Source organism: Emys orbicularis, chromosome 11, assembly GCF_028017835.1.
Source record: "Emys orbicularis isolate rEmyOrb1 chromosome 11, rEmyOrb1.hap1, whole genome shotgun sequence".
In the NCBI taxonomy this organism is placed as follows: domain Eukaryota; kingdom Metazoa; phylum Chordata; order Testudines; family Emydidae; genus Emys; species Emys orbicularis.
This window is the reverse complement of record NC_088693.1, coordinates 58,650,175-58,676,091: the sequence shown is the minus strand read 5'-3', so window position 1 is coordinate 58,676,091 and position 25,917 is coordinate 58,650,175. Positions and strand designations below refer to the sequence as shown.

At 40.8% G+C, this 25,917-nt stretch overlaps 2 protein-coding genes across 3 annotated transcripts in view; one reads left to right on the top strand and one right to left on the bottom strand.

Annotated features, from left to right (window-relative positions):
- Nucleotides 1–1,243: 1,243 nt before the first annotated feature.
- NDUFB3 (NADH:ubiquinone oxidoreductase subunit B3) lies at nt 1,244–7,489 on the bottom strand. 2 transcript variants are annotated; one of them, XM_065413436.1, is made up of 3 exons: nt 7,403–7,489; nt 4,626–4,761; nt 1,244–1,522 (listed from the first exon to the last, which is right to left on the bottom strand). In XM_065413436.1, the coding sequence occupies exons 2-3, from the start codon at nt 4,757–4,759 to the stop codon at nt 1,366–1,368; spliced, it is 291 nt and encodes a 96-aa protein (XP_065269508.1). In that variant the 5' UTR covers nt 4,760–4,761; nt 7,403–7,489; the 3' UTR covers nt 1,244–1,365. The 2 variants fall into 2 exon arrangements, with proteins under 2 accessions (XP_065269508.1, XP_065269507.1); XM_065413435.1 differs by lacking the exon at nt 7,403–7,489 and adding an exon at nt 7,216–7,393.
- Nucleotides 7,490–9,309: 1,820 nt separating this feature from the next.
- HYCC2 (hyccin PI4KA lipid kinase complex subunit 2) overlaps nt 9,310–25,917 on the top strand; it is an 88,874-nt gene continuing 72,266 nt past the window's right edge. Inside the window, exon 1 of the mRNA XM_065413598.1 lies at nt 9,310–9,353. The gene's annotated coding sequence lies outside the window, so the exon portion shown is untranslated. The remainder of the gene's footprint in view (nt 9,354–25,917) is intronic.

Genomic DNA, 25,917 nt, shown 5'->3' with positions numbered 1-25,917 from the left:
CTGTAACAGCCATTATATGTAGTATTTGTTTCTATCTTGATGTTCTTCCACTTATTCACGAAAAGTTGTCAAAAATTGTGTAAAATAAAAGCCATTGTATTTTTTTATTACACCATCATTGATGTGAACAGGAAACTATCACAATCTTTTTCTTGTGCTGCTTATAGCAGCCTACCAATCCCACTCTCCCTGAAAGACATTGGGGAAGATTTAAACTCTCTGTGCTTCTACGGGAACAATTTATTTAACTATTTGTCTGCAAAATTTGTAACTCCCATGGGCCCACTCTAAGAGGAGCCCCTGGCACCCCACAGAGGTAATGTAAGGAGAATGGAAATCGATTCCTGTTCCCCTCTCCCAGCTGCTGACGTGCCCATAGCAGCCCTGCCAACACCCCACAAGGAGCTTCCTTAAACTCTCCATCTCCCCAAAAGTTAATGTTTTTTAACCCAACTCTCATTCACACAAAGATCTCTCTCTCATTTGTGGTACTTTAAGCTTAAACTAGCTGAATTGTGTGTGTGTGTGTGTGTGTGGGGGGGGGGGGGGGTGTTAAGGTACACTGCTGCTGACACTGGAGAATGCAGCAGCTGAGTTACAACAACTCATCTGCTGCTAAGCCAATCACTCTATGTAGATCAAGTGTCATTTTACAGTGAGCAAGACTAGCTCAAAGGCAGGAATTCAAGTATACTAACAAACTAACTGTTGAAGTGAAGAAGAGCCCTATGTCAGCAGTTAATAAGCTGTTTTTAGAAATTACATATGCTCCATAATCTAAGTTTGCATTAAAAAAAGTCTTTAGCCATTTGTTTGCACAGATAACCTTAAAAGTATGAAGCAACTGTGGTGTCAGCCTAAGTCGGCAGACAGCCTGGCCCTGGAGCAACACCTCTGAGGGCAGCACCAATTCACTGTATGGAGTTATGGCTGAAGGCTAGTGTTAGTGAACAGATCAACAGTTAACTATTTCACAGCTGATCAAAGCTTGCAAGAAAGGAGGGTGATAGTATTGTGAAGAGCTGCACAATACGGTACAAGTAACTTCTTCTTTTGGAGTTTCAAGTTGGCAGAGCTTGAAAGAATACCAATATTATTTTCCTCACTAGTTCAATAGATGGTACATACCATCTCATGCAGATCTTGTTTTTCCATGAATCAAGTCAGGTTTAGATTTGGGAGCATCATTGGAAAGTTTTATTTTTTTTCTCCAAGAAAAGATGACAAAGCCATAGAGACATGCTCTTGCCAATGAGAAATTTTAATAGGCATCTTTACACGTGCAACAAAAGCAGTAAGCTATTGTATAACATGTTTTAATTTAGAACTGTGTAAATAACTTCGAGAAGTTCTGCTATTCCATTTTCAGTGATGTCCTCCATTTTTCTTCGGAGGAAACAGTGCGTACTCGACCCCAAGTGCTACCACAAAGGCTACGAATCCCCACTTGAAACCTTTGGTGAGAACGTCCAGAACAGTGACAGGTTTTGCAAAGCCACCCATATATCTCCATGCGTCATTGCTAGGAAAAAACAAAACCGACAGATAGAACGAAGTTAGAAGACCCATTCTGATTCCATATACCAACACAAATATATTTATATGCAAAAAGTTAAAAAACATATTCCAAAAAGCTATGCATTGAAAATGTAAGGTTTCCATAGTTAAAGCACTCAAATATCAGGAAATACTATGAAGTTAACTATGCCCCCTTATGCATGTTTGTTATGCCAATCTTTAATTACCATATTACATGATCACATAAGACATCTTCAATAACAAAATAATTTTTTCCTGCAACTTTAGCTATACATGTGTAGTGTCTTCTGTTACTGTGTCCTACTTACTTTCTGTATGCCGGAAAAACAGAACCCACAAGTCGTTTATATACAAGATATGGAGTGAATGAAGCAAGTGCTCCTGTGCCACTTTTGAATGAGGCAGGTGTAATTATCATTATTTGTATTACTTTAACATCCAGGACCCATTGTGCTAGGTGCTGTACAAGCACAGAACGAAAAGACAATCCCTGACCCAAAGAGCTTACCATCTAATTGTAAAGCACTAGACATTTCCCTGCTTGAGTCTTACTGGTGAAATTAACACTCTCAGCATAGTTTGAATACTCCTTTCTGTGCTGTTTAAAAAGACAGAATTTCTTTTTTTTCTATTTTTTTGTCTAAAGACCATAACATTCTGTCTTATGCAAGCCTTTACCTCACTGAGCATGTATGTGAACAACAGCTGTTACTACCACTTCAGTCATAAAGTACTTAGACTTATCAGATCCACATGAAATATTAAGTCCAACACAAATAATATAGTCTGTTCCAGAAACAAAGCTCTGAATTTCACTATCATATTTGCAGAGGACACAGAGACATAGCTAAGGAAAAAACAATCTACCAGAGGATAAGATTGAACCACTGTCACCGCACTTGATACTGATAGTTTTGATGAGAGTCTCAGCAGAATTGTCAAGGACTGAATGGTCTGTAGACACTCATCTACCCCTTTCTCCTGTGTAGGTGATCTCTCTAGCTCAGGGTTAAGGCACACTGGATGGGAGACTTGTTCTGTAGGTGCTAGTACTGTGTTCCTATGAAGTGGATAAAGAATTTCAGTCTTCAGGGCTGTAAATCTGTATTTGTTCATCAGGGCTAAATCTACATAGAAGCTGTATGTACATAAATTAGGCTACACTGGCCTTAGATTTCCCAGCCTTTTGACAGGTGCCAATACCAACTAAAAGAAAAAAGCCCAGAGGGGTTTTGCTACTTTAGCATTCTTACTACAAGATATTCTTCAGAAGGACAACATTAATAAATGTAGTAAACAGATCTTGATACTTCTATCATGTCTTCACTAAAGAGATTGCTATGAAACTAGTACTAGAGGCTTGTCTCAGTGTGGGATTTAAGCATTATTTTATACATAATTCTGCATTAGGCAAAGATATGCAGGAGAGATCCAATACTTTAATCTACTAAGAGATTTTTGCACTTTCTCCCTTAGTCAATATTCAACAAATCCAGTAAACAACTCTTTTCCCCCCCCCCCAACGCAAACCAATGTTCTGAGAAACACAGCAATTTTTAACCTAGGAAAGGGAATAAATAGCACGAGTTTTTCTCAGCCCTACACAGTATTTTGGAGCAGTTTCAGGGCAATATACTTAGGAAACATGTGCAGGAGAGGGTGTGGGATTAATTTACTGGCTATTTATGCAGCACTTTGGAAGAATGTGTTGGAGTATGGCCATTTTCTTGTGGTAGTAAACCGGACTCCTGCAGAAAAGAGAAATATTATTGTGCTCCAGATAAAATTAACTATTTAACTAGAGTGAATTTTATAAGCTTGAACTCACAAGAAATAGAAGCAAGAATAAAAAACTGAATGTCGGAGACTTAGAAAGTAGGGTTCAGAGACAGCTGATAACCGTAGATAGTTAATATCTGGTAAAACAACTCCAGGTAACATTAAAAGATAGTAATTAACATAAAGTTAGAGACTATGTAATACTCTTACACTATCTCCTGAACAAATAAAAGGAAATAAAGGATTACTCAATCCACCCAAACCCACCCCCAATAGGTCATAATAAGAGGTGATAAAGCAATATCCATCCAACAGCTTGCTTTAAAACACATGGTAAAAACTGCATAAGAGTACTGGAGGAAGCAGGTACGACGATTTCCCTGTAGGAGCATGGAATAGCTAATGTAAGGCTTTTGTCTTCCTGTAGAATGGGACAATGGAGCATGAAGCATGCCACTTTTAATTCCCGAAGGCTGAAGAATGGTAAAGGAGAATGTTATATATTTCTCCCCATTGTGACTCAGGTCAAAGCCCTGTCTCTACAGCTATCTAAACAATGCAGAATAGCTCTAGGGAGTAAGATACCTCCCCAGTTCAAGGGACTAAGATCAGGTCTTCCATGACTTGATTCACCTTAACAGTTTTCTATATGATTTTCATGAACTGCTTAGCAAACATAGAACAAAGTAGAATGAAACCCCAAGCCATCTGCTACTACAGTTCAAAACTTCAATTAAAGGCCCCAATTCAGCAAAACATTCTTGTCTATAAGCACACAAGTAATCCTGTTCCTATCCAGCAAAGCATTTAAGCACATACTGTACTGAAGTTCCATTGAAATCAATGAGATTTAAGACCATGGTTAAGTGCTTTGCTGAATAGGGACAGGATTACTCACATGCTTAAATTCAAGCATTGCTTCAATGCCTTGCTGAACCGAGGCCAAGATCATGGAACCCCCCCAACTTAAGTATTTGTGGGATAGCTCAGGCTAAAGGTAAACAGTGTGCTCACCTCTCCATTCTGCAGAACAAAATCTGAAAAGACATGTCTTCATCTCATCATAAAACATCACAAAGTATGGCTGAACTTTACAATGTGAGGAGGCTCTGAGGGTAATGCAATACTAGTAACTTCTACACAAAAAATGAACGTCAACCACATTTTTTATGTGATAACTGATGCAGTCTAGGTGTTTTTCCAGCTTTTTTGCTAAAAAGAACCATCCACAATGACTACCATCACAAGGTTACAGGAAGTGCACGCGCGTGTATCTATATATCTGAATGATGTATTCTCTCACTTACCGAAGCCATGGATCTCTAAGACCCCGCCTAGCCAGTCTTTCTTGGACATCCTGTAGCGGAGTACCCTCTATCTTCCATTGTTTATAGTCAGGGAGTTCCATTTTCCCAGGACGATGTTCATGTCCATGCCCCATGTCTGCAGGAAAAGGTTAAAAAAAAGGCCCTGCTCTTTCAAGGTGCACAATTTACTTTTGTTTAAACTTCCTAAGATTGACGTTCTCTTTCAGAAATTGGGGAGGAGAGGGAGAGGGATTTCTAACACCACCGTACCGCACTGAGGCAGTGTTGTAAACAGTAATCTTCAGAATAAAAATTGATGTTTTATTAATAGTTCTAATAATAATAATGCAGAGATCCTTCACGCTGTGATTAGCTATGCTATACTAGTTTTGGTAAATCATTTCTGATTAGCAGCACTTGTCCAATTTGCCTGGGGTGTTAACTGTTCAGTTCACTTAACTCCAGTGACAGCTAGTGTACCAAAAGGCAACATCCTTCTCTGATAATCATTGTAAGGGAATTTATTAATGCTAGCATTATCTTCTTTACAGAACAATGTTAGTTTCTACTCAAAGATACTACCACTATGTGGATTTTCAGATACTCAGCTGAACACATTAAAGACGTTGCCCAGGGAGTTGGGAAGGATTTACATATGATTTAAATATATAAAAGCAATCACTGCAGGACACTGGAGATGACAGTTTATCCAAATTTGGTATTATAATGTCATTGTGATCCTTTCACAGATGCTAATGTGTTTTCAAAACCACTGTCTAGTATAAACATTTCTAACATTTTGGACTGAAATATTTCATGTTGGAAATCTTTTTACCATTTAGGAAATTACATTACCATTTTTTCTGAGCACTGATCATTACATCTCCTTATTTGAATAATTTAAATTTTAAAATAGTCTTGTGGCTTCAAAAAATCTCATACTGGATGATGGAAGACACTATTTACCATTTTAGGAGACACTCTTTTAATACTCTAATGTAATGCTACTATGGCTTAGTTCTGCATAAACTGTACCCTAATAAACCTGGTTAGTCACAACTCCTTTCAAATTGTGCGTTAAAATACTTGGAACCCAAAAGGGGGCGGAAGGGGGAAGAGAGAGTTTGTGTACATGCTTGCACATGCCTCTCTCTCTTGTTTTCACCAGAAATTCCATCTCCACCAGAGACAGCTTCCCAACAAAAGTACAATTGAAATCCAATGTTTCTGCAAAGTTTTGGTTTTGACAAATCAGCATCTTCCAACAAAAAGTGTTCTGTTAAAGAATTCCCAACCAGCTCTACTTATTATATAGTACATGCAACTCAAATGAATATTTTGAAACTTAACTATTTATTTTGAGAGACAAGGTGTACATTTCAGAATGCATGAAACATTGTACTCTGTTCTCAATGGTCTTATTGTACACAGCTACAGCCATATTTAGAAGTATGTCAAAGAATCTATTGTTTTTAAATTGGTATGTACTGCAATTTGTATGCCAGTTAGGACAGCCTGTATCTTGCTTTCTTAAAAGTTCATCTCTCTCTCTGAGCAATATTGTTACCACAGACATCAGCAAAGGTATATGTGGGCCCCTCATATTTGGATCTCACTCTCCTTCTTTGGGCTGAAATAACTCAAGTTTGTTGACCTTTGTGGTATGTTGCAAACTTCATTTTTTTAAACTCAAACTTTTGGGAAAGTGAAGTTGGACAGCTGGTATCTGGGGAGGGGGGAGTACTTTAATCTTTTTGCACTAAGGGGTTAGTCTATTATCTCAAATATATGGTGGGAATCAGATACATTATTCTCTATTGTATGCATTTTAAAGAAACATCAAAGATGTCCAGAGCATGAGACAGCTTTTTTTATGTATTATAAACCAAAAATAAATAATAAATGACATCTTGTTCTTAATGAATTTGATTAGACTAAGCAGACTCAATGTAATCAAACTATGAAAGTGTTTAAGCCCTGACTTAAGTCACAGATTTTTAAGGCTAGAAGGAACCATTTTGATCATCTAGTCTAAATTCCTCCATATGACCAGCCTGCTCTCCACGGCCCATGGCAAGTGGACAGCAGACCAGTTTGGAAATCACCAAGTTAGATAAATTAACATCACTAATCATGTTAATATTTATTAACAACATTTTAAAATTATTCAACTCACATGGCGCCTACAAAAACAGTGTTTCTGTCAATCTAATGAGGGACATTGGCTCTCCAAACCCATATTCTAATTAACTGTTTGGACTAGATAGTACCAACCCCCAATGGAGCTGATTTGGCTCCTCATCACTGAAAAACAAAACGAAAGAGCACAGGGCCAGATCCTTAGCGGATATAAGATTGCATAGCTCTGCTGAAGTCAACGGAGCAACACCAATGGCAGGGGCCCCCGTGCTGGCACCTGCCATGGCACTCGGGACCGCCACCCGCGTAGACCCCCAATGGCAACACCAATGGCCCATAAACAAGCAGAGGACAAGCTGGTGAGGGTGGAGACAAAGGTAGTTCGGGGATTGTTAGGAGCAGGTTGGACATACACCTGCCCGGGGTGGCCTAGGTAATACTTGGCCCTGACAGGAGTGCAGGGGACTGGGTGACCTCTCAAGTCTCGAGGTTTCTTCCAGGCCTACGAGTCTGTGCCACAGCAGCACACGGGGGGGGGGTAGGTAACGCAGGATGCCCTTGCCCAGGGACGGGGGAACCAGCACCGCTGCTTCCCCCATAGCGCCTGGGCCCCGCCCGCCGCCGGACCTCCCCGCTACCTGGCCGCTCCGTCACCCCGCTCAGTCCAGACGCACCGTCCCCGGAAGCGGAAGTCGCCGCCACGGACTAGCTCCGACAGGGGACGCCGCCGGGCGCGCAGGTTCCGGGAGCTTTTCCTACCCCGCTCCCGGTTGCTTCGAGCTGCCGCTGAGGCCCCGCCCCGTTTCGTCGGAGTCGGAGCCGCCGCTCTCGGAGGCGAGTCCCGGGTTCCCAGCCCCGGTGCCACGAGGCCCTGGGCGGGAGCAGGAGTGGGGGGGAGAGGCGGAAATAGCCAATGAGCGCGGCGCTTGTTGGGGGGGGGGGGGAGCGGCCCAATAGCCGGGTGCGTTGTTGCGCTGCAGGGCTGGCCGCAGAGGAGGCAGGAAGGGGACGGGGAGAGGGGGCGGCAGGTACCGGGGGCAGCGGGCAGGGAGAGGGGGCGGCCGCTGCGCTCCTCGCTGTAGCCGTGGGGCGGGGCCGGCAGAGGTCAGACCTTGACCCTCCCGGGGGCGCGGCAGTCAGCCCTCCCGCAGGGGGTGCCGGGCTCCGGGCGGGCTGCGGGCCCCCATTGTCCGCACAGGTGTGAGAGCAGCTGAGACACCGGCACCCCACGGGCTGCGGGGCCCCCGTGCTGGCACCTGCCATGGCACTCGGGACCGCCACCCGCGTAGACCCTTCCCCCGACTCCGTGTAGAGCCCTCCCCGTGGCACTCGGGGACCCCTTCCCTTACCCCGCATAGATCTGTTCCCCTGGCACTCGGGGATCCCTTCCCCTGCCCCGCATAGATCTGTTCCCCTGGCACTCGGGGATCCCTTCCCCTGCCCCGCATAGATCTGTTCCCCTGGCACTCGGGGATCCCTTCCCCTACCCCGCATAGATCTGTTCCCCTGGCACTCGGGGATCCCTTCCCCTGCCCCGCATAGATCTGTTCCCCTGGCACTCGGGGACCCCTTCCCTTGCCCCGCATAGACCTGTTCCCCTGGCACTCGGGGACCCCTTCCCTTGCCCCGCATAGATCTGTTCCCCTGGCACTCGGGGACCCCTTCCCTTGCCCCGCATAGATCTGTTCCCCTGGCACTCGGGGACCCCTTCCCTTACCCCGCATAGACCTGTTCCCCTGGCACTCGGGGACCCCTTCCCTTGCCCCGCATAGATCTGTTCCCCTGGCACTCGGGGACCCCTTCCCTTGCCCCGCATAGATCTGTTCCCCTGGCACTCGGGGACCCCTTCCCTTGCCCCGCATAGATCTGTTCCCCTGGCACTCGGGGACCCCTTCCCTTGCCCCGCATAGATCTGTTCCCCTGGCACTCGGGGACCCCTTCCCTTGCCCCGCATAGATCTGTTCCCCTGGCACTCGGGGACCCCTTCCCTTGCCCCGCATAGATCTGTTCCCCTGGCACTCGGGGACCCCTTCCCTTGCCCTGCATAGACCTGTTCCCTGCCCCGCATAGACCCCCCTCCCCATGGCACTCGGAGACCTTCCTCCTTACAGGCACTTTTCTCCTCTGGAGCTCTCTCTTACTGACATCACAGTCCCCAAAAGAGACAGGGATCTAGATCAGGAGCCCTGCTACCAAGACACGCAGCAATAGTTGCGAGAAAAGCATAGAATTTGGCAGGACAAGCCCACAAGCCTAATGATAGAGACGTTTCTGTATCTACTGGTTATGTAACCTCTCTGTTATACTCATACACACTGACACTCTCCTACAGAAAGAGCGATACAGAGTGGGAAGGAGGTCTGCACCATACAGATCTCTATGGAGATACCCTCTTCATGCACACACTATACACACACATATAGTCAGAGAGAAAAACGTATGGTAATTGTGCTGGTACTCAAATCTAGAGAGAGAACAGGTTTTTCTTAAGTGATAGATTGGATTACTGGGTCTCAATATACCATCAAATATTTGTTTTCTCAGGAAGAGTTGGAAAACGTTGTGGAATTCTGGAATCTACAGTAAAAGGTAAGTGGAAGTTTGGCATTTCTTTGGGCAGAGATTCTCTAATGTAATTACTGTTTTATTCCCTTAGCTGATTGCCACTAGGGAATGTGTGAAGAGAACGATTAACAGGGACAGAACACTCATAATGGCAACCTTTGTGTGCCATTTTCAAGAGTTAATTATATTTGCACCTGGTTAGTGCAAATTGTTTTTCCCTTCATGATTGAGAGTGTAGTCCTTGCTTTTTGTTCTAATCTGAGAAATAACTGGTAAACAGTGTAATCATTACTTAATTGTAGATTTTGCTATAACGCCATTTTTGGGGGCAGTGTACACATGTTGAAATGATTTACCACATTTTGCTTTGTATGGGCATAAGCCTGGGTTTGTAGCATGATACCGACCAATTTTAAAATGGGCTTACTTAGAAGAATCTTCTGTTATTATGTAAATATTTTATTTCTTTTGGGATTTCAAATTTTGCTTTTGTTATTAAGATGCTCAAGTAGAGGGTGAAGACTGGAGTTTTAGTAGGAATTCCACTATCATATTATTAATAGTGAAACTGTTCTGGGTAGAAAGCCAACGGATTAATCTAGACTGTCTCTACCTGGTTTCAGAGGTTAATATTTTTCACTGATATAAGATCTGTAAGATCCAGGGCCGCCTCTTTTGTACTGTGGATACAGTGTCAGAGCTGGGAGAGGCAAACATGTTTGCTTTTTTGGTTGGGTTTTTCATAGCTTGGAAAGTGAAGGTTTTGAGTACATAAGGAGAGCTTCATTTATCTCTACCTGTGAAATGCTTCCCTTCCTATTGTGGCTAGTGAATGTTGTTGGGGACTTGCCTGAGGTTCGTTACTGCTGAAGATTGATGTTTCCCTCAGGGAGTTAAAGTTGCAGGTGATCTTTAACCATATTGTATTCCAGCCTTGTTTTTAATCTTCCCTTTGAGGGGGAAGTTATGATGAGCTTCTGATTCCTTGGAACTTTTTTGATTCTGCATTCATGGAGTTCTGCGTGCTTAAAGAAATATTAACTCCTGAATTGTATAAACTGTTCAAGTGTTTCTTATATGCTCTAGATATAACTATAAAGTAGTGATAATCATTTTCTGAAAACAAAATTAATTATTTGGAGAATAAGTGTATTATCTGTTATAAAGGTACAAGAACATGTATAACGAGGATTCTGAACTTGAAAAACAGTTTAGCAGATTTTAATATAAAGACACCATTCTGTGTGGGAGAACAGCACTTTTATGTAAGTAGAATGTTGTTAGGCAGCATAACCATACCATATGAAATTCTTATCTGAATAGAACTATAGTAGCGGTCTGGAGCAGAAAATGAAGAAACCTTGAGCAGAGCCCATGCACAATAATCATAGATAATTTATAAACTTTCTACATTCTTGTAAGACATGCTCTGGTTTATCTACCACAACAAAAGGTTAATGTCTCATAAGAAAACTTCTTGTGCTGCAATTAGCATTCTTCTGCCAGCTGTGTGCTCTTGTGTCAGACCTAATGTATTTGAGTGCAAGGTTTCTTTTTTCTGTTCAGTGGGAGAAGACAGAGATGGTATATTGGAAATGCTTTCTTTGGCACACAGTGTTCTAAAATTTTGTGTACAGCTATTGTACAATAAGAACAATAATAAATATGCAGCTAGAAGGATATAATTGCCCAAGAAATGATGCGGCCACTTTCAAACTCAAATACAATATCACATTCTTTGCTTTATGCCCATCTAATGTAATCAGGGCCCCATGTACTCTGTACAACGCTTGAACTGAATTCCCCCTCAATGTCAGTTTATTCTCCTGCCATGAAATATCCTTCATTCCTAACCCAGCCCTCCCAAAACACCTCTGGCTCATATTTGAAAATACTAATAGATGTAAAATTCACCAACAATTATTTTCATTAAGGGATTTTTTTTTTCTGTAGGCTGCCTAAGTTGATTTACTGGCACAGAACTGCATTTCCCCCCCATGTTTACCATGAAAGTAGGAATTTTTAGTTTCAGTAACCCCTTTCCCTGGTCCTTGCTGCTCTAGTCTCCAGGCAGCCCAGCTTGCCACCTATGCTTCTAGTTTCCCCTCATTCTCTGGCTGCAAGCTGCCCTCCAGATCTGGTTCCCTGACTCCTTGTTACATGGGTCCGTAGAACAATGCAGGGAGCTCACACTGTAATCCAGTACTCCCTTTTTGGTAGCTGCAAAACTGTCCCAGAAGAGCAGGGATACAGAAAACAAAATGTCAGGTGATTGGCTGCTGCAAAATGGTGAATGCTGTTTAAAAATCCTGAATTCTGTGGCGTTCTAGGAAAATGCCAAATTCTGTGGATGAAGAATAGGTTCATATTTGGAAGGTTATCTTCAAAACTATTATTTTTTAAAACCAGTTTTCTATTTATTAAAATGAAAATTCTGCAGAAGTTGATGGCATTTACGCAGGAAAGCTTTCTAATTGTCCCGGGCGAGAGTCCACTGGATTTTAGTGGACTAAAATAAGTAGACTTTGTGATGGAAATACCTTAGGTTAACTTATCATAAGTTAAAGATTGATTATTTTTTAATGGTGAAAATGTATCCAATATAATTTCTTACAGATTTTACCTGCTAATTAAATGTTAAGTATTTGTATGTACAGAGGACTGTTCTTGTATGGGCTGTATCAGTTACACTGGTATAATTTAGCCATATGTTATAGATGCATAACTAACACTGCAGCAAGATATGGAGACTCATGACCAAGTAGTTGAAATAACTGTAAGAAAGTGTGAGGAGTTCTTCCAAACAAATGTCTCTTTGGGTGAGGGTTGGAACAGACAAGTCACCAAATGTCCCAGTGTGTGCTACCAAAGTAGGACACACACTTAGTATCACTACTCGAGTATTTTGCTTATTTCTATCTTAGATTTAGTAAAAGCCAAGGTGGGAGGTTTTAAAAAATTGGCATCTGCCACCTTTTAGGGCTCTCCTTATTTGCTTTGAATCCTTGGACCCTCCTGTTAAATGACATACTTGGGCTAGCCAGTAATTTAAAAATACTTGATTCTGGGAATATACTTGCACAGTCTCATCTTGATACACAGGAGTTATACATCTCAAATGGCTACTTAGATACAGATTCAGTGCAATATTGGCTTACTTCATCCTGTTCAGGGAAAAGATTTTCTAACTAAATTGGAAAAGGTATTCGAGTCCCTTTTTAATTAGTTATTAAAACAATATTAAGTCTAGCAGACCTAAAATTAGCCTACCAACCAACTTAGTTTTGGTGTGTGGGTCTTTACATGACCAGGTATGTGCATGTCACTGCATCTCTACAATCTGCCTGCACTATTCTGGTGAGCAGCAGGATATTAAGAAACACAAAAATCTTGCTCTTCAAGATCTGTGTATACAATCTATATTGGGAATCATGGGTTTCCAGTCCCTTGGTTGGGACATCTCTAATTTTGGGAACCATGGGTTTGTCAGATGCCTGACCTAAAGTGAGTTATTCCTGCAGGGAATGAAATGAAAAAGCATCGCGCTACTCATATGTCAGATGTTTGCAGTGTTTGCAATCAATTGTTTTAATTACAGGGGAAGCATCTGTGTACAGCTTCTATGTTTATGCCATGGGGCAAAGGGTAGTGGACGCTAATAATATATACTCACACTACTGCAAAGGTTATGTTAACTGTATTACCGTGTGTGTGTCTTTTTAGCTTGAAATGTTTTGTTTTGTATGCTGGTTTATATGGCAAGTCATTCCTTCCTCTAGGAGAGAGTCTGTGCAAGGAACTGTATATTGCAGATGAGATTCATAACTCTATTTTTAAATAGATTAGTTGGTTGATGCTGATAGTGATTCTTTTTTGTGCAGTTTATCACACATTGAATGCGTAGGATAAAGAAGGCCTCTACCCAGATGTTTGAGTGCCTCTGAGGATTCTTGTGTTGAAACATGGAGAATGACAGGTAGTGTTCTTTACTTGTATTAGATGTGCTGTGGTTCTAGTAGTAGTAATACCTTGTACTACTAGAACCTTGAGGTTTTAAGGTCAGGCTTGACAAAGCCCTGGCTGGGATGATTTAGTTGTGGATTGGTCCTGTTTTGAGCAGGGGGTTGGACTAGGTGACCTCCTGAGGTCCCTTCCAACCCTGATATTCTATGATTGTACTTAGTCAGCTAAGGATCTCAAAGCACTTTATAAAGGTAGGTAAGTATATCCCAGTCTTACAGATTAGGAATTCAGATATAGAGGTACTAAGTGTTTTGCTCAAGGTCACACATTGGTTTATTGGAGATGTGGGCAATAGAAATGAGGGGTGAAATCGTGGCTCCATTGAAGTCAGTTGATTGTTTTTACCATTGATTTCATTGAAATCGGTATTTCACACTAGGTCTTCAAGCTCCTGTCCTAACCACTAGACATATTGCCTTGCTGAAAGTACCTGAAAGTAAACTTCAGCAGGTGTCAATAATAAATGCTTTTTGTTCCATAGCCCTGACATATGTTATTTGTTGTAGAACCGTAGTAGTACAAGCAGTTGCCCAATATAGCATTTATTTTGTTATGGGAGAAAAATGTTTTTCCAAACTCTGTTATAATAAAACTTCTCTAGGAACAACAACGGGATAAATGAATCCTTGGTGACACTCCATGTACTTCACTGGAGTTACACCAGGAATGATTTTAAATCAGTGAGTCCATTAAACAAAATAATGTGTCCCTCAGTGTAGAAATTGTAAGGAAAACTAACAAAGCACCAGCATAATACAACCAATTGAAGGATTCAGGGTTTAAACTGGAAAATTCAACAATTTTATCCTTTTTAGACTGTTATTCTGTTGGTCCAGAAGCTGGTCAAAGGGGAGCAGGGGGAATTTAGATCCACAGTAGAAAATGACCAGTTTCCTCTGCTTTTTCAGCCTTTTATTCTTGTTTCTTCATAGCTAGGAATCAGTTTTGTTCAAAATTCTTGGGCTGTAGCAGGTTTCTTCTAAATACTTAATTAGTATGGCTATTGTGTTCGATCCTTAAGATGTTGACCAAACTCTAACTGCTGTTTGATGGTAACTGACCTGTTTCAGTATGGTGGGTAGATTGTGGAAGTTTCTAATGTTTTTATTGTCAAGTTCCTGGAGAGTAACTTTTCATGATATAGTGCTGTTCTAGAACAGACCACAAAATAAGATGCCTTCAGTAGCATGCTTTGTAGGAGCTGCTCTATTGTCTTGATTTGTATTTCCATAGATAAGTTTATAAAAATCTTTGAAACCATCAAGCTCTTTAAGTGCTGTCACGTCTGCTCCTTGTTACTTAATCTAAAATAGAGTGCAGCAAGGATTAAAAGGAATCTTGAAAGTGTATAAAGTGAATTTAGGAATGAAAGGAATAGATTGAGCTAATGTTTTTAGTTCAGCATTCATCAATTGTTTCTGCACTGTTTAATTTCATGGGTATTCTGTGACAGCAACATTTACTGCTGTTAGATTGGAACCTCCTTGCATGCTTCCTGATTTGTCTGTGTCAGCAAAACAGCTTCTATTACCATGGCTGCCACCTTCTACCTCTGTTTATATCTGTGTACCTGCCACGACTTCTTCTCTCATCTGCTTTGATCCCTCAACTTCTCCACGTGCCAACTGTCTGCTGATGCTCGGAAAAGATGGAGAGACCTCTTCCTGCCTTCATCTGTGAGTTTTTGTGAGGCACTCCATAGCCCCTCCCCCCCCAAACATCCTGGGATGGGAGCTCCTTTGCCAGTCCCCTTATTATGCTCAGCTGTAGGGGATGAGATGGCAATTAAAATTTTTCAAACTGTTTATGGCAAGCAGGAACTCAATATACAACATGGCTTATTGTATACCAGCAGGTTAGTGAGCCTAAGCACAAAAGCACTGGCTGGGAATACGGCCCCTTGTTATGGTTTCAAATGGAGGAGGTAGAAATTTGGGATGCATTTATGTGCACGTAGTTTTTATGAATTGGGAGCATATAGACTGTCCATGCAACATGTGCAGCAGTTCCATGCTAACACCAGTAACTGCTGCCATTACAGAATTTCTCACATTTATTTTTTTTCTTATTTTGCTTGCTAAGACTCTATCTATTGTTCTTTGTATATATGAGAGTGGACTTTTTGTGAGAAAAAAATTGGGAATTTTTCTTAACACCACACATGGTGTGGGTGTTGAGTTGTGGTTCGGAGGAGCACGTGGCTCGGACAAAGACAACCCTTAGGGAAGGTTCTATTAATGGAGATTCTCTATGTTCTAGTAAGGAGGAGAGGATGGAAGATGGTAAAATATGGGTAGGATCTGATGAGAAACAGTCAAATGAAAAAGAATCCCATTCAATTACCTCATGTAATGGCAGACAGCTAAAAAGTGCAAAGTTTTTAAAGTGCTTGTATACCAATGCTAGAAGTCTAAATAGTAAGAACTAGAGTGCCTTGTATTAAATGAGGATATTGATATAATAGGCATCACAGAAACTTGGTGGAATGAGGATAATCAATGGGACACAGTAATAACAGGGTACAAAATATATCAGAAGGACAGAACAGGTCATGCTGGTGGGGGAGTGGCACTATGAATCTTCCATGCTCTAAAAATAAGAATATAGCAGTAGGGATATATTACCGACCACCTGACCAGGATGGTGATAGTGGCTATGAAATACTCAGGGAAATTAGAGAGGCTATACAAATAATAATGGGGGATTTCAACTATCCCCATATTGACTGGGTTCATATCACCTCAGGACGGGATGCAGAGATAAAGTTTCTTGACACCTTAAATGCCTGCTTCTTGGAACAGCTAGTCCTGGAACCCACAAGATGAGAGGCAATTCTTGATTTAGTCCTAAGTGGAGCATAGGATCTGGTCCAAGAGGTGAATATAGCTGAACCGCTTGGTAATAGTGACCATAATATAATTAAATTTAACATCCCTGTGGCCGGGAAAATACCACAGCAGCCCAACATGGCTTTTCATTTCAGAAAGGGGAACTATACAAAAATGAGGAAGTTAGTTAAACAGAAATTAAAGGGCACAGGGCCAAATGTGAAATCCCTGCAAGCTGCATGGAAACTATTTAAAGACCCCATAAGAGAGCTCAACTTAAATGTATGCCCCAAATTAAAAAACATAGTTAGAGAACCAAAAAAGTGCCACCCTGGCTAAACAACAAAGTAAAAGAAGCAGTGAGAGACGAAAAAGGTATCCTTTTAAAAGTGGAAGTTAAATCCTAGTGAGGAAAATAAACTCTGGCAAATAAAGTGTAAAAATATAATTAGGAAGGCCAAAAATGAATTTGAAGAACAGCTAACCAAAGACTCAAAAAGTAATAGCAATTTTTTTTTAAGTACATCAGAAGTGGGAAGCCTGCTAAACAACCAGTGGGCCACTGGACGATTGAGATGGTAAAGGAGCACTCTAGGACGATAAGGCCATTGCGGAGAAACTAAATGATTTATTTGCATAAGTCGTCATGGCTGAGGATGAGAGGGAAATTCCCAAGCCTGAGCCATTCTTTTTAGGTGGCAAATCTGAGGAACCGTTGCATATTAAGGTGCCATTAGAGGACGTTCTGGAACAAATTGATAAACTAAACAGTAATAAGTCACCAGGACCAGATGGTATTCACCCAAGAATTCTGAAGGAACTCAAAATGTGAAATTGCAGGACTACTAACTGTCGTCTGTAACCTATCACTTAAATCAGCTTCTGTACCACATGACTGGAGGATAGCTAATGTGATGCCAATTTTTTTAAAAGGGCTCCAGAGGTGATCCTGGCAATTAGAGGGGCCAGTATGCCTGACTTCAGTACCGGGCAAACTGGTTGAAACTAGAGTAAAGAACAGAATGATCAGACACATGGATGAACATAATTTGTTGGGAAAGAGTCAACATGGTTTTTGTAAAGGGAAATCATGCCTTACCAACCTACTAGAATTCTTTGAGGGTGTCAACAAGCATGTGGACAAGTGGGATCCCATGGATATAGTGTACTTAGATTTTCAGAAAGCCTTTCACAAAGTCACTCATCAAAGGCTCTTAAGAAAAGTAAGCTGTCATAGGATAAGAGGGACGGTCTTCTCATGGATTGGTAACTGGTTAAAAGATAGGTAATAAAGGGTAGGAATAAATGGTCAGTTTTCAGAATGGAGAGAGGTAAATAGTGGTTCCCCCCAGGGGTCTGTACTGGGACCAGTCCTATTCAATATATTCATAAATGATCTGGAAAAACGGGTAAACTGTGAAGTGGCAAAATTTGCAGATGATACAAAACTACTCAAGATAGTTGAGTCCAAAGCAGACCGTGAAGAGCTACAAAAGGATCTCACAAAACTGGATGATTGGGCAACAAAATGGCAGATGAAATTCAGTGTTGATAAGTGCAAGATAATGCACACTGGAAGACATAATCCCAACTATGCATACAAAATGATGGGGTCTAAATTAGCTGTTAACATTCAAGAAAGAAACCTTGGAGTCATTGTGGATAGTTCTCTGAAAACATCCACTCAATGTGCAGTGTCAGTCAAAAAAGCTAACAGAATATTGGGAATTGTTAAGAAAGGGATAGATAATAAGACAGAAAATATCATATTGCCTCGACATAAATCCATGATACACTCCCATCTTGAATACTACATGCAGATGTGGTCGCCCCATCTCAAAAAAGATATATTGGAATTGGAAAAGGTTCAGAAAAGGGCAACAAAAATGATTAGAAGCATGGAACAGCTTCCATATGAGGAGAGATTAATAAAACTGGGACTTTTCAGCTTGGAAAAGAGACGACTAAAGGGGCAAATGATAGAGATCTGTAAAATCATGACTGGTGTGGAGAAATTAAATAAGGACGTGTTATTTACTCCTTCTCATAACACAATAACTAGGGGTCACCAAATGAAATTAATAGGCAGCAGATTTAAAACAAACAAAAGGGAGTATTTTTTTCCACACAACGCACAGTCAACCTGTGGAACTCCTTGCCAGAGGATGTTGTGAAGGCCGAGACTATAACAGGGTTAAAAAAAGAACTAGATAAGAGAATAGGTCCATCAATGGCTATTAGCCAGGATGTGCAGCGATGGTGTCCTTAGCCTCTATTTGCCATAAGCTGGGAATGTGCAACAGGGGATGGATCACTTGATGAGTACCTGTTCTGTTCATTCCTTCTGGGTCACCTGGCATTGGCCACTGTCGAAAGACAGGATACTGGGCTAGATGGACCTTTGGTCTGACATAGTATGGCCGTTTTAATATTCTTATTTTGTATTTTGTTTTGTTTAATTACCCTTTTTGACTTTGAATGTTTTAGATCTTTTTGTTGGTTCATAAACACCATGCTTCAAATTTGTTTCAGAGAAGAGTGTGAGCATGGAGTTACCTGTTGAAGGTGTTTTTTGCATAAGTATCATTAGTTACTGTGCTACTAAACAAAAATAATTTTTGACTATCTTTTAATAATATACATTTGTGATAAACAAAATCTATTCTAATGTGGTTACCAGTGGAATGATCAAGTGGACGTACCTTGTGTTACAGAAATTGCTCCTCAAACTGGACTTTATGCTCTTTGAGTGTGCTGATATATTTTCTTGTTTGTTTGTTTTTTTCTTGTGGGTCTCAGATTAGCCACAAATCTGGTATTGTTTTTACCTAGTTGACTTTTACAGTTAGTATGAAAAACATTAAGATACTGCCCATTTATTTTCTTTTTCAGTTGGAATCAAATATTAAGATCTTAGTAGTATTTGTATTATCATGACAATATAGTTTTAACTCTCCAGAGCATGTCTAATTGAACTAACTTTATATTTTCAGAAGGATGGTTGGAGTTACACCAGTAAATCCAATTATTCGTAATTGCACACTTAACTGTATTCATATCATTTTGTAAATTTACCTTTTGTATACTTAATTTAAAGCTACAGAGTGAAATCTTCTTGTAGTGAATTTGGATATAGTGAAACTTGTTACGAAGTAGAATGAAATCCCAAATTGTCTCAATACCTTTGCAGCATAGAAATTCCAAATCAGGGTTCAGATAAGTTTGATCAACGTTAATATTTGTGGGTATAGTTGGCTAATGTTTAGTAATTGAGCATTATGCTGTTGTCACAAGGGCTACAAAGGATTTTTCCCTGTCTCTACTATACTGGGCAATGTGCAGTTAACCAAATATGCTATGATTTTTTTTTTCCTCCTGAACCATTGGATAGTCCTGTGTAAGGGCTTATCAAAATTAGGTTGACTTAATTTAGGTTAACTTAGGCCTGGTCTACACTAACCCCCCAATTCGAACTAAGGTACGCAACTTCAGCTACGTGAATAACGTAGCTGAAGTCGACGTACCTTAGTTCGAACTTACCGCGGTCCAGACGCGGCAGGCAGGCTCCCCTGTCGACTCTGCGTACTGCTCTCGCCGAGCAGGATTACCGGAGTCGACGGCGAGCACTTCTGGGTTCGATTTATCGCATCCAGACAAGACGCGATAAATCGAACCCAGAACTTCCATTGCCTGCCGCTGAACCAGCGCGTAAGTATAGACAAGCCCTTACAGCCACAGCAGTAATTCAATTGGCAGTTGGTGTCCACACTACCCCTCCAGCTGGTGGTGGACATCCTCACCTGGAGCACTTGCACTGACTGAAGTGGGGTATTGTGGGGCACTGACAGCTGTGTGGGGCTCACAGCTGGTGCCCCCCCATCCGCCCTGGGGATGACAGCCCAAGCTGTGTGCCTTACATCGACCTAACTCTGTAGTGTAGACCAAGCCTTAGAGAGTGCTGAACTTAATGGAACAAGCGTCTAATCCTTTAGTAAAATGAATTTTTTTTAGCTGTGTATGTAGAAACTAGTTAAGAGGGTCTCTATGGATATTAATAGTTGATCTAATGCATTAAGCTTTCAGCTAAACCGCAAAAGCTTTAGAATGATCTGTTATGTCCTGTTTGGCATGGTATCCTTGCCAACCATTCTCTACCTAGTGCTGTGGAAAAGCTTCTTCAGCACTGCTCCTTGTCGTCATGCTGAAGTGTTTGTCTGGAACCTTGCCATTCTTGGCCAGAGTAGGTTTGTGGCGGTGTGATGGTTAGCCAAGCCTTTCTCTCTGCTGATCACACTATCATGAATCTAATTTGCCAGGGACTGCTATCTGATGGAATTACTCAACGGTTTAAAATCAGACTTATTCTCTGTCCCACCCTAAGGTCAAGCCTCTGATTTTTGGTTAAATGGAATATAATTTCAGAATTTGCTATCAGTTCAGACATAGGTGGATGCATGTAAATTTTGTGCAGTCAGAGATACAATCCTGTTGCCATTGAAGCCAGTGGGAATTTTGACAGTGACATAAGTGTGTGTGTGTGTGTGTGGGGAGGGTCAGGCACTCAGTAAGCAACTCACTTTCTCCTATTAATAATCAGGAAACTACCCTTTGACTTTAGTGATAATTCCAGTTGAAGAAACTCATCAGCTTTGAGGCAGTTTTCAGATACACCTTCAAAAGGGCATGTCTTCGCAATGAGCAAATATAATATTTTCCTTTTTTGCCTATTTTTCGGAAGTGTTCTAGCAGTAATTATCATTTTAGTGCTGCTTCTATGGAGTATTGAGGTATTCTCCCTTAGCAGTGTACTTCATGTTTATTTTTCATAGGCTCCTGTACATTGGAGATGCTCATCTTTTATCTATTAATTGAAATTTGTCAACTCTTGCAACTTTCTGAAATCCCTGCAAGTTTTGCTGTTAATAACTGTGCATGAATATAGCATGTATGTACTCCCATGACTGTAATGGAAAATAAAATCCTACCCATGGCATCTATTAATACTTTTGCAGTGAGAGAATAAGATGTCATCTATGAGGTTAGAATCTTATTTCTCCATTTTAATTATTAAAATGAAGCTGGCTACTGACTAGAACACCAGTGGTCAGAGTACAGTTATAGACATACTAGTTAGAGCCAGACATTTAAAATGTATGCCCTAACTGGTGGGTGACAGATGTGGCAAAAAGGTAAAAATAAAATATGCAAAAAGTATGAAAGCAGAGAGATTATAATCAACAAATCTAACATAGCTATCAAACTTGTGTTGCCTACTCAATATTAATAAACATGTCAAAGTAGGAGACTTTTCTGCAGTTATCTTAAATGGAAGTATTGCCTCAGAGTTGTTTAAAAGTAGTAGTACTATATCTCCATATCAGTATTTGTATTTGTTCTCTTTGAATACATAGAACAAACAAATGCGCATTTTTAGTGGAATCGTCACATGTGTAATCAACCACATCTTTCCAGAAATTACCTGGTGATGGACAAGTCCACAAGATGCACAACAGCAATCTCATAGGTTTTCTGCCTTTGAGAGAAGGGGGATTTTGAAAGGCTGCCAGGATGAGTGGTGTGAAATAAATTTTATGAAAGACATTAAAGAATATGCACCTATTTTTGCACTTCAAAAAACTCCAAAATCATCTCCTCTCCACCACAAAAATCTCAGAGCCACTCTGTGCTATTATTTCGTGAGACACAGCTGCGTCCTATCAACACAAATTATATAGGAAAGCAAGACAATGAAACAGTCAAAAAGGTCAGGCAAAGTGAACTGGGGCACAGACCTTGATGTAAAGTCCTTATTAAGGGCATATGAAAAGAACAGACAGCCCCTAGAAGATACAAGAATTACTGGGGTGTGAACTAATAGAGAATGTGTAATGCCAGAAACATTGTCTAGACACATAGGATGATTTCGCTAGATGAAAGGAGAGAATAGAAAAACTGGAGGTGTTTTTCCATCTCAAGTGGATATAACGTAGTAAATTTTCTGAAAGAAAACTTTTGGCTAAGGCTGCAAAACACTTTGTTGTGACACTCTTTTTCACATGTTCTTACCTTTCTGAAATATTCACCTCTTGGGCCATGCAAAAATGAATGGAAAGTTTGTGAGAAATCTTTTCAGCCATTTTTTGAGTTACATAATATTATTCCTGCTCAAAATATTCTAAACATGCGTGTGAACAGGACTGAAGTTTCAACATTGAAACTTGATATAGAGTCTTGATAATGAGGACATTAAGGATTTGTGCCTTTGCTTTGTTTTGAAATATGATTTTATTTTACAAAGTTGAGCATTGTAAATTGAGTCTCTTCCCCCCCCTCTCCCCATTAAATTTGAGTGGAGGGGAGGGCACCCTGAAAGATAGGTGTATTGTTTAGTGTGGACTTCCAAAGCTGCATACACGTCTATTTGTTAACTCTACAAATGTGCATTTTATTAGTGATTGGGCCTGCTAGTTATAGAACTTGGGGCTTTTGCCTTCAAAGTGTACAATGGTGAATGGAGAAGAAAAATCCCATTGCTACTGATTTGTGGATTGCTTGGGATGACCTACAACGCTTTTAAGGCTGTTCATTCAGTCCGCTGTTAGAAAACTTACTTGATTATTCCAAACTCAAGAAAATAAATAGTGATCCATTGTTAATTATTTTTGCCCGCTACTCCTGAGTCAAATTAAACACGAGCAAAAGTGGGTGCAACTCTGTTGAAGCCATTAGAGCAGTGCCTGCTTAGACTAATGGTGAATTTGACCCACAATATCTATGTACATTTTTCTATGTCTGCATCTATACCTAAGAAAAATTGAGCGCAGTTGGCTTTCTCTTACTTAATTGGGTAGATAAAGGACCCAGTTAGTTAATATTTTGGGAACTGATTAATATTGAGCTAATGTTGAGCCTTTAAATAGGCCACTAAAAAGAAAACTGCGTGTTTTACTGAGTCACAAAATGCATATATTAAAAACCTACTTCTCACTATGAAAAACTGTGTGAAATTGACCACTTTGCTTTAAAATATTAACTGGTCAGGTTTTTCCCATTCTACAACTGGCCAGTTTCCATCCTGTTCTAATATTGATTTAACCTCAGAAGAATAACTGTACACTGTGAACAATACACCTTGTGTCTAACTATTCAACAGTGAAGTTTAATAATTAAACTGGTATTAAAACAAGAGAGGAACTGGTTTAGTTTTTCACTGTAATGCTTTATGCATAGTGGCACAATTATTTTACAGCAAGGTGGCAGGTACTGCCAGCTGCTAGGCCAGGAAGTGCTAATTTTAATTTGAAACTTTATTTTCAGTATTTCACATGGGCTTTTCATCGTGTGCAGTGATTAAAATGCATAGGTCTTTTTTGAGAAACATGGTCTTCTTTTGTTTTTTTCACATAGGACTGGATCCTGCAAATACACGTGTAACTTTACACCCAGGAGCCATCCAACTGAAGTTAGTAGGATTACTCCTGAGCATAAAGTTACTCGTGAGCAGGATTAGACACCTTAGACAGTAGACAGAAACATGTGGGTAGTAAATTTTAAAGGTGCTTCTTCTGGACCTGTGGATGATCATGTTTCACTCAAGGAGGCATTGCACAGAGCTAATGTGGTCAGGTGCTCTTGGAGAATTATTACTCCCCACATATAGAAATTCTGATTTTTAAAATGAGCTCAGCCCAATCTCAATGTTGTTATACAATAGTTGAAACAAAAAACAGATTTTACATTTTTCTTTTCACTTCAGTAGTTTCTCTGCAGTATTTACCTCCCCTCCGCCCCACCCCACCCCTACATACACACAGAACCGTTGAAACACTGTTGTAAAAGAGTTAGCATCTAGGTACGATGATGATGAATTGGAATTATGTGAGGGAAAAGAGAATGCTTTCCAGTTTGACTATTTCCCAGCGAAACTGCAGTTTGAATTCTAACTTTGTTTATATTTATCCATCAACAAAGCTCACTGTTAAATGCTCTTTGAGACTATTGATTTCTCTGTTTATTTTTCTTAGATTAATTTATTCTAGGAAAAACTTTCTGAAAAAATGCCATAAAAACACTTCTGTACAAGGATACCTCAAACTAAATTGTCTAGATTCTAAGCTGTTGTGGTTTATAGAACTCAATCATCCTACAGCTAGCTAGAAGGAGAGGTGGGAAGATGGAGGAAAAATGCACTTGCTAAGTGCAATAGCAGGCAGTGGGATGTTTGTCATGATGGGAGCCCTTTTCCTTTAATCCGTTGCTCTCTAACCTGCATCTTTGGGGGTCTGGCAGATGGGACCATTCTTCCTTTAGGGTCTTTAGATCTTCTTAGCTTTACTTCATCTTTCTTTTATCCTTCCTTCTTTATTCTTTCATGCTCACTCTTTCCAGCTTTCTCTGTCTCTCTCTTGATTTCTGTCTTCTAACTGGATTGTCTGCTATGGCAGAGGACAGGACTTAGTGACCCAGACGGTGACGGTTCCTCCAGTCCTGTGTTCCTAAGTCTGTTACTATTTTATTCTTTAATATGGACCCTGAAATAGGACAACCATGCTGGACCCTGAAATAGGTCAACCTCCAGGATATGCTGTATTTGTTCTGTTTAGGTTATATTTGAAGTTTACCTGGCTGGTGCACAATACAGTTGCTTCCCTCCTGAGTGTGGCAAGATGCTGTGAACACAGAACAACTTTGCTTAATGGTCTTTGCAGTTACTTTCTATCCACTTCTAGGTGTTCTTCAAAATATTGGGGATAATTTTTAAAGATCTGAATTTTCTGTGCTGTAGTGACCTCTTTACCTTATAAGACCCTGTTTTCAGTTTCTTATAACTTTGCCAAATTACAGCCATTCAGGGTGAAATGTTCCATGCTGGGTATCTGCCTCAGTCTGATCTATCTTTTTTTTGTTTCAGCAAAGCTGGTTCAGCCATTTTCAAAAATTAAATTGGGGAAAATATGTTGTTTTGCCCATGTTTAAAAAAAAAATTACAAGTGTTTCATTGAGAAGCTCTAGTGCCTCTATGCTTTGGACTATGGATGTGAAATTTGGCAAGGGGTCACCCTAATATAAGGGATCTGCCTTTTGCTTTCCCTGTGAAAATCTGCCCAAATTTAGCCAAAAAATCAGTTTGCATAAGCTTAGTAGAGACTTGTTTGGCAGCAGCATTCTCTGAAGATTGTCTGCACTGAGGATGCCCCATCCTCACATAGTTCTGCATACTGACCAAACTGCAGGCACCATCCCCACAGAATGACTGAGGTATGCTTAGGCTGACCAGATAGCAAGTATGAGAAATCGGGATAGGGTGGGGGATAATAGGGTCCTATGCTGGGTTGATAGGATCCTATATAAGACAAAGCCCCTAATATCCAGATGGTCCTGATAATGTCAGGGCATCTGGTCACCCTATGTACGCTCCATCCCAGAACTTTATGGCTGAGCAGAACTTTCCCTGTAGTTGTTCCTCTGGGCTGCTGTGATGCCAGCAACAGAAATTGAGAGCAGGAGACTCTCCTGCTCTCAGAGTGCCCTCACTGCTGGTGCCAAGGCACTGTGGAATGCAGGGGCATGCGGAGCTTGTGGAATGGGGACTGGGATGAGCTTGGGAAAGGTTGGCGAAGATGGGCAGAAGGGCCTGTATCCATTGAAGCCCACGTCCTCCAGAATCTGGAAATGAAGCCTGGATTCCTGAGTCTTAACATTCCTCTGTTGTCAGCAAATATTTGTGAAAGCTACTG